Source organism: Gekko japonicus, unplaced genomic scaffold, assembly GCF_001447785.1.
Source record: "Gekko japonicus isolate JY-2015 unplaced genomic scaffold, Gekko_japonicus_V1.1 scaffold97, whole genome shotgun sequence".
Taxonomy (NCBI): Eukaryota; Metazoa; Chordata; class Lepidosauria; order Squamata; family Gekkonidae; genus Gekko; species Gekko japonicus.
The window spans coordinates 952,792-966,245 of record NW_015170278.1 but is presented as its reverse complement, the minus strand read 5'-3'; the positions used below and the strand labels follow the sequence as shown (position 1 = coordinate 966,245).

The 13,454-nt window shown below is 49.4% G+C and overlaps 1 protein-coding gene across 1 annotated transcript in view; it reads left to right on the top strand.

Annotated features, from left to right (window-relative positions):
- Nucleotides 1–13,454, top strand: part of SLC9A3 (solute carrier family 9, subfamily A (NHE3, cation proton antiporter 3), member 3) — a 98,406-nt gene that overhangs the window by 61,322 nt on the left and 23,630 nt on the right. The window contains exons 6-8 of the mRNA XM_015417717.1: nucleotides 949–1,170; nucleotides 7,002–7,203; nucleotides 10,533–10,622. Of these exons, the coding sequence (XP_015273203.1) occupies nucleotides 949–1,170; nucleotides 7,002–7,203; nucleotides 10,533–10,622 (514 nt within the window). The remainder of the gene's footprint in view (nucleotides 1–948; nucleotides 1,171–7,001; nucleotides 7,204–10,532; nucleotides 10,623–13,454) is intronic.

The following is a 13,454-nucleotide window of genomic DNA, read 5'->3' as shown; positions in this document are numbered from 1 at the left end:
CGCTCTAACTGTCAGGAAGTTCTTCCTACTGTTTAGCCGAAAACTCTTCTGATTTAATTTCACCCCTTTGGTTCTGGTCCAACTTTCTGGAGCAACAGAAAACAACTCCGCACCATCCTCTATGTGACAGCCCTTCAAGTACTTGAAGATGGTAATCATATCACCTCTCAGTCATTTCCTCTCCAGGCTAAACATACCCAGCTCCTTCAACCTTTCCTCATAGGCCTTGGTCTCCAGACCCCTCACCATCTTCATTGCCCTCCTTTGTATACATTCTGGCTTGTCTGTATCCTTGTTAAATTGTGGTGCCCAAAACTGAACACAATACTCCAGTTGAGGTCTGACCAGAGCAGAGGCTAAACTAACTAATACCTGTAATGGTTGGGGAGACACAGAGGTTGATAGTGTTTGATTTTTTGTTTGATTACACTCATTCCCCCTCCTTACTACAACCTCTGACCTTTGTCTGTGCAGGTCCCATGACTTCCAGCATAACCTTAGGGTACAATTTAGCAAAAAAAACACAAAAAAACCCCAAAGCGGGTTTCCCGAATATTACCCAACTCTGAATACCATACCGGTATTGGGATTCAGAAATATTGGAAAATACTGATATTTTTCAGGCTTAATATACCCAAACTCGAATAATACCAAGGGGTTTTTTTTGTGCACACCCCTATCCTGTTCCTTGCAATGGGGATGGCCAGGTAATCTCTTAATATATATACTCAGATATACCCACCTATGGCATACGGCCAAGGGCCGGGCAGTGAGTCATAGGTATGATTCTGGAACTGAAATATTTTGGCCTCCCTGGCCACCACCATATGTAGAGACTTGACTCAAACCTGTTCTTATATTTCAAGAAAGCACTGAATAGATACATCAGTAGAGAGAAAGTAACCGAAAGAACTATTTAAACAATTTCCTGCATTTTTCCTCTTCCAGTATAACTTTCTGTGGTATCTGCTGTCAAAAATATGTCAAGGCAAATATTTCTGAGCAATCTACCACCACTGTGAGATACACCATGAAGATGCTGGCCAGCGCCACGGAGACAATTGTTTTCATGTTCCTGGGAATTTCAGCGGTGGATCCTAAAATCTGGACCTGGAACACGGCTTTCATACTCTTGACGTTGGTCTTCATCTCCGTCTACAGGGTCATTGGTAAGAAAATGCATTCTCTTGCTCCCGATGAGATTGCGAATTAAGAGCGTCATTCCCAGCTCAGGGGACCTATATATATTTATTTACTTACTTCATTTGTACCCAGCCTTTCTCCCCAGTGGAGACCCAAAACGGCTTCCATACGTCTCCCCTCCTCCATTTTATCCTCGCAACCACCCTGTGAGGAAGGTGAGGCTGAGCGTGTGTGACTGGCCCAAGGACCCCGTGAGCTTCTACGGCAGAGTGGGGGTTTGAACCTGGTTCTCCCCAATCCTAGTCTGACACGCTAACCACTGCACCACACTGGCTGTCAGGTTTTGAGGGCGAGAGAACTGCAATTGCCTGACTGGGCATTGTGGTGTGCTGCTTATTTGGGGGGGGGGGTCTGTTTTTATTTTAAAATTACTCTTTGCATATAAACTGGGTAGTTTCTGCTGCCACCAGGAATTCAAAATTCCAAAAATCTCTCTCTGCTGCTGGTAATGTGATCTAGGGTCTGGGCATTTCAGAGGAAGGATTGAACTGAATTCTGGGATAAACAAAATTTGATTTATTGATTAAAGAACAAAAATAAGTTGCTGGTTATCTTAAACTGTTTTGGGAATAAAGAACTTGTAAATATAACTGGGTAGGTATCACACACAGTCCTTCTGACACTAAAATTCCACACTGACAGGAATCTCTCTTTCATATGGGCAGCCACACTGGCTAAGCACTTTGTCTTATGGTCTCTCTCAGATCTTTAGAGTCACACAGACTCTCCTCATAGCTCTTCCACACTTCACTTTCCAAGGACACATACACAGAACTCTTTAAGTTTTCACACAGAACTTTGTCTTATCACTGAATTCCCTCAGGACACACACACCGAACTCCTCCCACACTCTCAGTCATCCACCAACCACAGCACATTTGTCTCCCTCTATCACTTTCCTTCCAGCACTGCACTCAAACCAAACATTTAAAGACACACACTCACGAAATCAAGGAATCATTACAGGCATCCCTTCGCTAGCAAGTGTGTGCTGTTTGTGTTGCTCCCATGGCGCTCAGTGCCCCTTCCCTGCTGGGCCTCAGTCCCAGAAGAAGAACAAGGAAGGCAGATGCCCCCCTCCTTAGCCAACCACAGCAGTGTTCTCTGTTTAGAAGTAGTTGCTCTGGGGACTTCCGGTCTACGGATCAGCGATAGCGGACGCTCTCCCCACACCGGGGAAGGGCGAATCGTACACCAGCGGCATGGGGGGTGCCACCTGAAGTGACACCCCCGTGGAGCCTTTGTGATAGGCTCCAGGCCAGGGGGCTTTTGAGGGGTAGCCTCTTCGACGGCGGAATGCCAGAGAATTGAGGCTCCCCTCCGCCCCAACGGTCCAGCCGCTGAGTGGCCTTTGGGCACAAGCTGGTCTGACCAGGACAAGCGCCGGAGATCGAGCGGAATGGCGTATAAACCGAACGTGGTCAGGGAGACTGGTCGACAATGAACGTGAGTTCTGGAAAAAAACAGAGTACTTTAAAAGCTATCCCCCCCCGCTGTAATAAAAGAGGCTGCAAAGAGGGACGCCTCTGATGCGAGTTAACTGCCAAGTGACACGAAGGGGGAATGGGGAGGAAATAATACGAATGTGTTCTGAGAGACTTATCTGATTTGCAACATCGTTGGGCGAGTTTTTTGAGTCGGGAAGAAGCGGTTGAACTGTAAACAAAAGGGTAGAAATGGCAGCCCAGCAAAGAAAGTTTAAAACGAAACCACCTGGCAGCCAGAGTCCGAAACCAAAAGAGGGAACAGATGTCATTAAACTCTTGGTGGATATGCTCAAGCCGGTGATGGAACAACTCGATGGTATTAACCTGCAATTGACCATGATGAACAAAAACTTCGCAGCACAGCAGCTCCAGCTGAATGAAACGGAGAAAAAAGTGGAGCAGGCAAACGAGAAGATCAAAGAGATAGACACCACAAGCAAGAAATTGAAGAAAAGAATGGGAGAAGTTGAAACGAAGCAAAATTGTCAAGAGAATCGAGTGTTGCAGCTACAAATGGAAAAAGCAAACATGATTCTCAGGTTCCAGGGAGTTGCTGAAATGGAGCGGGAGGATCTGAAGAGGATACTCAGCAAGTTTATCGCTCCAGTAGTAGGCTTAACAGCGAATGAACTAGTAAACGAAATGGAGTCAGCCTATAGGGCATACTCCAACTATATTAAAAAAAATAGCCTGCCTGGAGAAATAGTGGTCAGGTTCTCAAGAAGACAAACCAGAGATGCCATTTTAAAAGCAACATCAGCAACTCCACTGAAAATGGGAAATGTAACCATTAAAACTTTAAATTACATTCCATTTGAAATTAGACAAAAGAGAAAAAATTATAAGGATTTAATCTCTTTCCTTCAAACTAATGGGATATCGTACAGATGGGCGGTTCCGGAATGTGTCATCTTTAAGATCAACGATAAAAGAGAGAAGATAGACTCCATTTTTTAAAGCTAAAGAATTTCTACATCGTCAGCTGGGAACAGAGGAAGAGTCCAAAGAGGATGAAACAAAGTCTAGTGACTCTGCTACCTCTGAGGAGGGCTCTATTACAGAGAAGGGTGCAGGACCTGCCAGAGTTGTATACGATTTTAGAGACAGAAAGCCGAAAGGCAGAAGGACTTGGAAAATGGCCTTTTGAAGCGAAGAATAAGAAGATGATCAGAGATTTCTCTCATAACAACTAATAGAATAACATATAAATGGCGAACTGTTTTAAGCAAGAACTCCACAAGTATATTGTGATACTAACACTTATTGTACTAACATTTTTATTAACAGTGAAAAGATCTCCTCCTCTTGGGGTTTTAGTTTAGTGTGGTTTTCTTTTCTTTATCCCTAGTTGTAGTCCCTTTCCTAATATTTCTTTTTAGTTTTGTAGTCCATTGCAAAATAAAAAAATATCCCTTTGGGGATTTTTAAAAAAAGAAAAAAAGAAGTAGTTGCTCCAGTCTTCCGGATGAAGTTTTGGAAGCACCTAATTCTTCTCCTCTTTCGTATAGTCACTTTGAAGCCCAGCTTTACAGAGAGGTAAGGCTATTCACAGTTAGACGCTTTCCCACACAAACGGGTCTCCTCACTTCTGCATTTGTATTCCTCCGCCACTTTCTTTCGTTTCTGCAGAGGTATTTGTAGTCCGAGGAGCAAAAACGCAGTTTGGTCCCTCTTGTGGCTCAGCAAGGGAATTCCCGGAAACAGGGAAGTCTGATGCTGCACCGCAAGAGAGAATGAAGTGCGTTTTTGCACCTTGGACTGCAGACACCTCCTGCAGAAGCGAGTGAAAGAGGCGGAGGAATACGAATGCAGGAGCAGGGAGACCTGTTTGTGTGGGAAACGCCTTAGTCTGAGGTAACCTGAAGGGCACAGGCAAACTCAGACTTGTCAGATCTGGGAAGCTAAGCAGGGTAGGCACTGGTTTGAGCTTGGAGGGGAGACCGCCGAGGAAGCCCGGGGTTGCTACGCAGAGGCAGGCAACGGCAAACCACCTCTGAATATCTCTTGCCTTGAAAACCCCATGAGAGGCTGCCACAAGTCAGCCGCGACTTGACGGCTCTTCCTAACAGCTAATGAGAAGTAAAATCTTGGTGGTCCTGATGAAAAGACCCAGTTAAGACCACATTAGTACATTAAGGCGGGGGTCTGAGCCCTGTGTGTATCGACTCACCCTGTGTGATCCACCTTGAGCCCCGGCGAGAAAGGCGGACTGTAAATAATGGTAAACAGCTCCAGAGCCAAATGTGGCACAGTGCGGAACCAAATACAGCTCTTTCTAAAAAGAAAATGATCTCTTTAAATTAAGTCTACTGGAGGGTTAAGTGGAATGCGAGAATAAACAGTATTGTGACGGGAACAGCAGGCAAAGATTTTTATGGGACTGAAGGCTTTCTTACAGTTGCTTACAGAAAGAGAAATGATAGACGTGAACAGCTGACATTAATCCGTGTACAAACCACGTGCGCAAGGGCGCTCCTGCATGTCATACGACTGTGCCACTTTCTGATACAGGACTCACAACGACCAGTGTTTGGGCTGTGAAAACTAGAAGTTGTTAATCAATTCGCCACATCAGCTATCAGTAATGTTAACTTGTATAGTTAAGGCAGGGGTGTCGAATTAATTTGTTATGGAGGGCCGGATTTGACATAAATTTGAACTTTGTCGGGCCGGGCCGTGTGTGTTATAAAATGTAACGCCAGGTAGCGGAGATATAAACTTTATAAAGGATACAAACACAAAGATATTTTTACTTAAAATAAAAACATGCTTGAAACAATAGCATTCTTGCAATATTTTGTTTATTTAACCATCTCTGATATCTGACACTTCTTGCTCTGAATCATTGCATCGAAATGTCTGTGCTGTTGCAATCTGGGGGTGGGGTGGGAGAGCCTCAGCCCAGTGCAGGGAGCAGAAGCCTGCCTATCTATCTCTCCTGAGCGATTGAGAGAGTCTGGGAAAGCAAGCTATGACACAGCAGCAGCAGCAGCAGAACTGGAGGAAGAAGCAGAAGACAGCCATCCCCTTGTGGGCCTGATAGAAGCCCTCTGGGGGCTTGACCTGGCCCCTGGGCCGCATGTTTGACACCCCTGAGTTAAGGGGTATGCAGATGGACTTCCATACTGGCTCTTTGTTGGTCTCTTGCTTTAAACGTTGGTGTCATTTAGCTTTTCAGTTATAAAATGTTGCTGGTGCCACGTTATGGTTTGCTGCACATTGATACACGTGGTCAGAGGTCATTTCGGGGGGGATCGCGGGGGATCGCAGTTCCCCCAGGTGAGGTACGGGGGCGGGGTACATCCCCGCTTCCAGCCCTCATTCAGCCAGGAGGAGGCAGGAGAAGAGGGAGGGTAAGTTGCTTTCTCCCTGCCTCTCCCCACCCCTGCCTGCCTGGGGCCAGGGAGGGCCTTCGCGGGGCTTCCTTGCAATCCCGCTGGCCTTGCAGGTCCACCTCATGGGGCTCGGCAGTGGAGCTGCAAGGCCGGTGGCGGCGGCCGGGACTGTTGGGGGCGGGGTGTGTGGCCTTATGACACACTTCCGGTGATGTCAGGGGGTGTGGCATATGCTAATGTTATGCTAATGAGTTCCCCTAGCTTTTTTTCTACGAAACGACCCCTGCACATGGTTTACTACATGTTGAAGTAGTATGCATGCACACGAAAGCTTATACTTTGAATAAAACTTTGTTGGTCTTAAAGGTGCCACTTGACTCAATCTTTGGTGTCTTTGGAGCCAGTTTGGTGTAGTGGTTAAGACCGCGGGCTCTGATCTGGGAGAACCGGGTTTGATTCCACACTCCTCCACCTGCAGCCAGCTGGGTGACCTTGGGTCAGCCACAGTTCTCTCAGAGTTGTTCTTTCAAGAGCGTTTCTGTCAGAGCGCTCTCAGCCCCACCCGTCTCACAGGGCGTCTGTTGTGGGGAGAGCAAGGGAAGGAGATTGTAAGCATTCTGAGTGAATGCTACAGTCAAGTCCTAATCCAGCTGTGGAGTTCTGTGTGAGCCACTGATTAGGAGGTGCACTGCGCTGTTTTTCTGGCCCCCACCTGAACTTAGCAGGTAAGTCTAAAGTGGCCGAAGATGCGCCTCCATCAGAGCACGACCAGGGCCAGCTTGTGGCCATTCACGTTTTCCATTCAGTCACCGCCGATAAGCAGAGCTGCCATTTCTAGGAAAGAAGCATTCCCTTTGAACAGCACCCTTTGCTTTTATGTGATGTTTCTCTGGGTCCTAATTCCTCAAGGAATGTGGTTACGCGGGCTCCTGTTACCCTGTGGCGTTTGTCTCTCTTCCCCCCCCACCCCCCCCGCCGTCATTCTACAAACCTGGCTCCTGAACTATTACCGGATGGTCCCTCTGGGGATCATCGACCAAGTGGTGATGTCCTACGGGGGTCTCCGCGGGGCGGTGGCTTTCGCTTTGGTCGTGCTCCTGGATGAAAAGAAAGTGAAGGATAAAAACCTGTTTGTCAGCACAACAATCATCGTCGTGTTTTTCACAGTTATCATTCAGGTAATTTCCGCCTCTCTGCTTTCTCCTTCCTTCTTCTTGTGCTCAGGAAGGCAAAGGGCCTAATCCAGTGGTGGTGAACCTATGGCACGGGTGCCAGAGGTGGCACTCAGAGCCCTCTCTGGGGGCACGCGTGCCATCGCCCCAGCCAGGCCCAGACCATCATTAAAGTGTCGAATTCTCTGCCAAATAATTTTAAGTAAATGAAAGCATTTGGTATTGCTTTCCTTACTTTGTTTGGATCATCTTAAGTTAATGTATGAGTTGTTTCTTCTAAAGTAAAACCTCAGTATTCAGGTTTAATTGCCGTGTTGGCACTTTGTGATAAATAAGTGGGTCTTGGGTCGCAGTTTGGGCACTCGGTCTCTAAAAGGTTCGCCATCACTGGCCTAGTCAGACCGCACTTACCTGAACCCACAAGAAGAGGGGGTCGGTTTCTGGCTCAGGCACCCCCCACGCCCCACCTGCCTTTCACTTCTCAGGGAGAAAGCACCATTCCGCCCGGCAAGCATGGCAGCATGTTTGAAGCAGCGGTCCCCAACAGGGTGCCCATGGGCGTCATCATGCCCACTAGGACCTTTTCTGGCACCCACCAAGTGTTTTTTAAACAGTGGGCAGGGCAAAGTCAGGCTTTTGCCCAGCGAGGCTTCTGATTGGCCATGCAGTTTTTAAAAGAAGTTGCTTTGGTGGCAGCTGTCACCGCTGGGTGAGGCTCTTCACCGTGTGACTGATGCGAAGCCAGGGGCGGCCATTCTGGGGCTGGCTCTGCTTCCTGAGGCTGCCGTTTTGTGGCTGCACCTACCACACCGTGTCATTATTCCAAAGGGGGCCACAGGCTTCAAAAGGCTGGGGACCCCTGGTTTGAAGTGCCGGCCTAGGACTGGTGAGACTCGGGTTCAAACCCCTGCTCTGCTGTGAAGCTTGTTGGCCGGCCTTTGGGCCAGTCACTCTCCCCCAGCCTACCTCACAGGGTTGTTTGGAGGATATAATGAGGATGAGAGAAGCCACTACCTTGCTTCAAGCTCCTTGGAAGCAAGCCGGGGTAAAGCTGTACCAAACAGAGAGCTGCGTCCTGTGCTGGGATCTGCTTGAACCGGCTGTTTATTCTCTGAATGAACTCCAGGCCAGACTTGCTTCCTTCGCCGGGAGTGCGAGGGCCGGGCGTTTGATGCGTGAGAGCTCGGAACTCTTTTCATACTGCATCGGCTTCCGGAAGTGAAGTCTGATCAGGTCCCAGATCGAAAGCAGATCCCAAATTCAGGCTATGCCAATGAGCCGAGAGTGTAACTATATCTTAATATTTTTTAGTAACTGGAGACCCTGTTTCATGTTGTCGCTTGGCGGTCCCACCCATGATACAATGCACTCTTACCTGTGCAGGAAACGAAAACCCCTCCACGGCAAACCTCAGGGCATTAATGGATTTCAAGTTAATATTTCATGAGAAAGCCATAAAACCGAGGCACGTCCTCTCTTGCACTTGCAAAAGCAAATATTATTTTTCCATTCAGAAATCTTTACACCGCTAATAAACGCGAGTGGGAAGGATGGGTTTATAGCGCTTCTTTCTGGCTTAATAGCGGGATGTTGGTTACCTTGGATAGTCTGAGAGGAAAGTCCTGATTTTCCTAGAGCAGCCTTTACAAATGCAGGGACAGGCAGAAGCTCTGGAGTTGCTGAGAATTCAAAATCGTTTGTCGGCCCTTTAACCTAGTGTCGCCAGGTCCTTACTGCGTTCTGGCAGGGGGCTCCAGTCAAGTCAAGTCAGCCTTTATTGGCATAAATTATCAGAACCATTTATACATTTTAAAACCAGTTGAAAGCACATATATAAAAATTCTAAAAGAACCTTTGGCACAGCTTTAAAGCCAAGCAGAGAAACTTAGCCCCCTTCTCTGTAAAAGGGCTCCAGTCTTCTTCCTTGAGTCTTCTGGTTTGTGTGCGTGCCGCAGTGACATCACCCAGAGGTGACATCATCGCGTGGGGGACGCTCTAGCATTTGGGGGGTGGGACTCTGTGGTTACCATAGAGGTTTTGTCGTAAATGCTAGAGTGTCCCCTGCGTGACGTGCCCTGCGCGATAACGTCACCTCTGGGTAACGTCATCATGCCAGGCTTGTCGGACACAGATGGGGCTGCTGGGGGCGGGGCTACCCCCGCTGGGCAGCGGTGGATTGGGCCCCCCGAAAGCGGGGACGGCAACCCTGCTTTAACCTCATAGGTCAGGGTTCCCCAGCCTTTTTGAGCCCAATTCCAAAATTCTGATATAGGGTGGTGGGTGCAACCACAGTGTGGCTGCCGTAGGGGAGAGGAGGAGAGAAACACACACGAGGGGGGCTGCAGGTGGCAGAGCCATGCACACCGAAGAAGCCCAAGTGTGTGGGGGGGAGGGGTCATTTTAAAAATGCACTGGAAGAGAGAAAGAGAAAATGAAACCAACAACCGGGGGGGGGGGCAGTTGCCGCTGAAACAAATGTTATTTTAATCTGCCCAGCTAATCGGATCTCCAGTGGCTGGTCAGAGTCCCTGTCGAGCACCCACTTCCTGACAACACTTGATAGGCGCCACGAAAAGTCTCAGAGAGTGCCCTGTTGTCCATGGGCACCACGTTGGAGGCCCCTGCCACAGATTCTGCTGGATCTATAGTTATGAAACGTGAAAACGATGTTTGCGCCTCGCTAAGCTGTCTCGTGCAGGTCCCCTGCCACAGATTGTGCTGGATCTATAGTTATGAAACGTGAAAACGATGTTTGCGCCTCGCTAAGCTGTCTCGTGCAGGTCCCCTGCCACAGATTGTGCTGGATCTATAGTTATGAAACGTGAAAACGATGTTTGCGCCTCGCTAAGCTGTCTCGTGCAGGTCCGGAGAGGCAGCGCACGAGTTTTCTAAGTTGGCAGATGAATTAAGCGGGTCGAGTACCAGAATGAAGTCCGGGGTTGCTCCGCAGAGGCAGGCAACGGCCAGCTCCCTCTGAACGCCTCTCGCTTTGAAAACCCCGAGGGGTCGCCATAAGTCAGCTGCGCGGCTTTTACAGCATTTTCAGACCCCCACCCCCCTCAGCAGCCTCTCCGGCTGTATCTACTGAGTACAACCTCGCCTCCGTGGCCCAGTCTGGGTGAAGAGGAAGTGTAAAACAGACATCTCTTTTGTCTTCAGAGTCCGAGAGGCAGGCGGGCAGGCAGGCACGCGCGCACACACCCCTCGATGGGTGTGCGCACAGAGAGCCACATTTGGACTTGCTGTCGCGCATCAGCAGAAGTCGGCAGCCTCCTTTTCAGAATCCCCTTTCCGCCCCAGCCAGAATAACGCGTTCATTCCCACCCTCCCCACAGGGTCTGACCATCAAGCCCTTGGTGCAGTGGCTGAAGGTGAAGAAGAGCGAGCATCGAGAGCCCAAACTGAATGAGAAACTCCACGGAAGGGTAAGCCGGGTCAGGGGAAAGGTGACGTGGCAAGCAGCGAGGGTTGACAACCAGTGTTCCCTCTAAGCTGAGTCAGTGTGAGCTAGCTCAGTTTTTTAGCTCCAGCTCACCCATTTCTGTCTCGGCTCAGGAAGGGTGGCCCCAGAGCAAACTGATTTATGCAGGAGCCCAATCGCTCGCTCACAACTTTAATGCCGGTAGCTCACAAAGTAGAATTTTTGCTCACAAGACTGCGCGGCTTAGAGGGAACATTGTTGACAGCTCTGCCGTGGGAAATCCCTGGAGATGTTTTGGGGGGGGGTGGAGAGGGGACTCAGCTATGTCTCTCGCCACAGGGCCCGCCCTCCAAAGCATCCCTTTTCTCCAGGGGAACTGACCTCCATAGTCCGGAGATCAGTTATAATCCGTGTTCCCTCTAAGCTGAGCTAGTGTGAGCCAGCTCACATTTTTTAGCCTCTGGCTCACACATTTTTGTTCCCGCTCAGGACGGACGGGGCCCCAGAGCAAAGTAATTCATGCAGCAGCCAAATGGCTGGCTCACAACTTTCATGCCGGCAGCTCACAAAGTAGGATTTTTTGCTCACAAGACTCCACAGCTTAGAGGGAGCATTGGGTATAATACCAGGAGATCTCCAGGCGCTACCTGGAGGCTGGCAACCCTACAAGCAAGTCTCTGTGTGTGGCGTCTTGTATCGTTTTGCCTCCAAAGAGGCTGAGCGGCCGCTACCTACTGCTTTCTAGTAAAGCCGCACTAATAAAGGCTGCCTCCCAGAAAATGTCCCCACGCTTCCCAAGTCAGGTCAAAGGGTGCTGGTGGACCCACTGTGCTTTCGGGTCTTGCAGTACGAGGGTCATGGGGAGGGATTAGGGGGCTCCCGAGCAGGGGGAACCGATTTTAGTCTTAGCCATCCTTGCCGGTTATTCAGCGAGATCGACAAATATAGCTTGTTTCTTTCTGGCGCTGTTGAAGATCTCCAACGTTTACTTTGAATGTGCCGTGTCTCCCTTATTCGTGCCAGGGGACAGAAGCAACGCTCCCTCTAAGCCGTGGGGTCTTGTGTGCAAAAATTCTACTTTGTGAGCTCCTGGCATTAAAGTGGTGAGCCAGCAATTTGGCTGCTGCATGCATTAGTTTGCTCTGGAGCCCTCCTTCCTGAGCTCAGAGAAGAATGTTGTGAGCCGGAGGCTAAAAAACTGAGCTAGCTCACACTAACTCAGCTTAGAGGGAACACTGGACAGAAGCAACATGTTCCAGCACGGCTTATGGCTTAGTGGGACAGCACACCCTTGACATGAGGAAGACCCTGAGTCAGTCCCTGATGTCTTTGGCTCAGTGAGGGTGGCAGGACTACGAAGGACCTTTGCCTGTGACTTTAGAAAACTCTTGGCCATCAGAGTAGAAAATTCTGGGCTAGAAGGGTGAATAGTCTGACAGGGGAAGCCAGATCCCGGTGTTTGTTCCTAAGGTATTATTTAATCTAACAACCAAAAACACCAGTGGGGCCTCGTAATGTATTTCTGCACTGGCTGGACAATCCTTTCCTGGGGGCCAAAGCAAGAGAGTTTTTGAATCTGCCCAACACAAACACTGAAGGTGGAAAGCAAAAGCACATCCAAGAATCAGTACCAGCGTTGCACTCCGGGGGAACTAGCTAGGTGTACTGTCTGAACTTGCCGTATAGGATCTTGAGGGAGGGTCTGTAGTTCAGTGGAAGAGCCTCTGCTTGGCAGGCAGAAGGTCCCAGGTTGGATCCCTGGCATCTCCAGCTGAAAAGGTCCGGTGGTAGGTGATGAGCAAGACCTCTAGAATCTAGATCAGGGGCATCAAAGATAAGGCCCAGAGGCCGGAACCAGTTTGGTGTAGTGGTTAAGTGCGCGGACTGTAATCTGGGAGGACCGGGTTTGATTCCCTACTCCTCCGCTTGCACCTGGCTGGATGACCTTGGGCAAGCCATAGTTCTGTCAGAGCTGTTCTCTCAAGGGCAGTTCTGTCAGAGCTCTCTCAGCCCCACCTGCCTCACAGGGTGTCTGTCGTGGGGAGGGGAAGGGAAAGGAGTTTGTAAGCTGCTCTGAGTGAAGGGCGGGGTATAAATCCAGTCTCCTCCGCCTCCTGTCCAGTGCTCTGATCTGGCCCGTGAGCCACTGGTACAAGGAAGGGAACAGGAGGCCACTCAGGGGTGGGCGAGTAGGCAGAACCACGACAATTGTAGTGAAACAGTTAAGCATGTTAAACCCTTTGCTTCGTGGGGTCTTGCAGTGAGGACACGCCAACTCAGAGCTCACCAACGGCTCTCCTTTATAAAGCCATATCTCTGGTAGCTAGCGTTACGTTTTATAGCACACATGTCCCGGCCGGACAGAGTCACATTTGAGTCAGATATGGCCCTTGTAACAAATGAGTTTGACACCTCTGATCTAGAGAGCCTCTGCCAGTCGGAGGAGGCAATACTGACTTTGATGGACTAAGGGTCTGATTCAATAGAAAGCAGCTTCATGTAGGGGGGGTGGCTCCTTGGCAGGGCATCTGCTTGGCATGCAGAAGGTCCCAGGTTCAATCCCCGGCGTCTCCAGTTAAAAGGACCAGCCAATAGTTGATGAGAAAGATCCCCACCTGAGACCCTGGAGAGCTGCTGCCAGTCCGAGTAGACGGTAATGACCCTTGAAGGATGAAGGGTCTGATTCTGTATAAGGCAGCTTCGTACATGTCCATGTGTGTTCTCCAGGGATTTAAATATCAGAGCTGTCGATTACAGGGGTTCAACTTCTTGCCTTCTGTTTTATGCAAAGCGTCTGTCACCCTCACTGAGATGTGGCTTTTAAAAATCCTTGGTG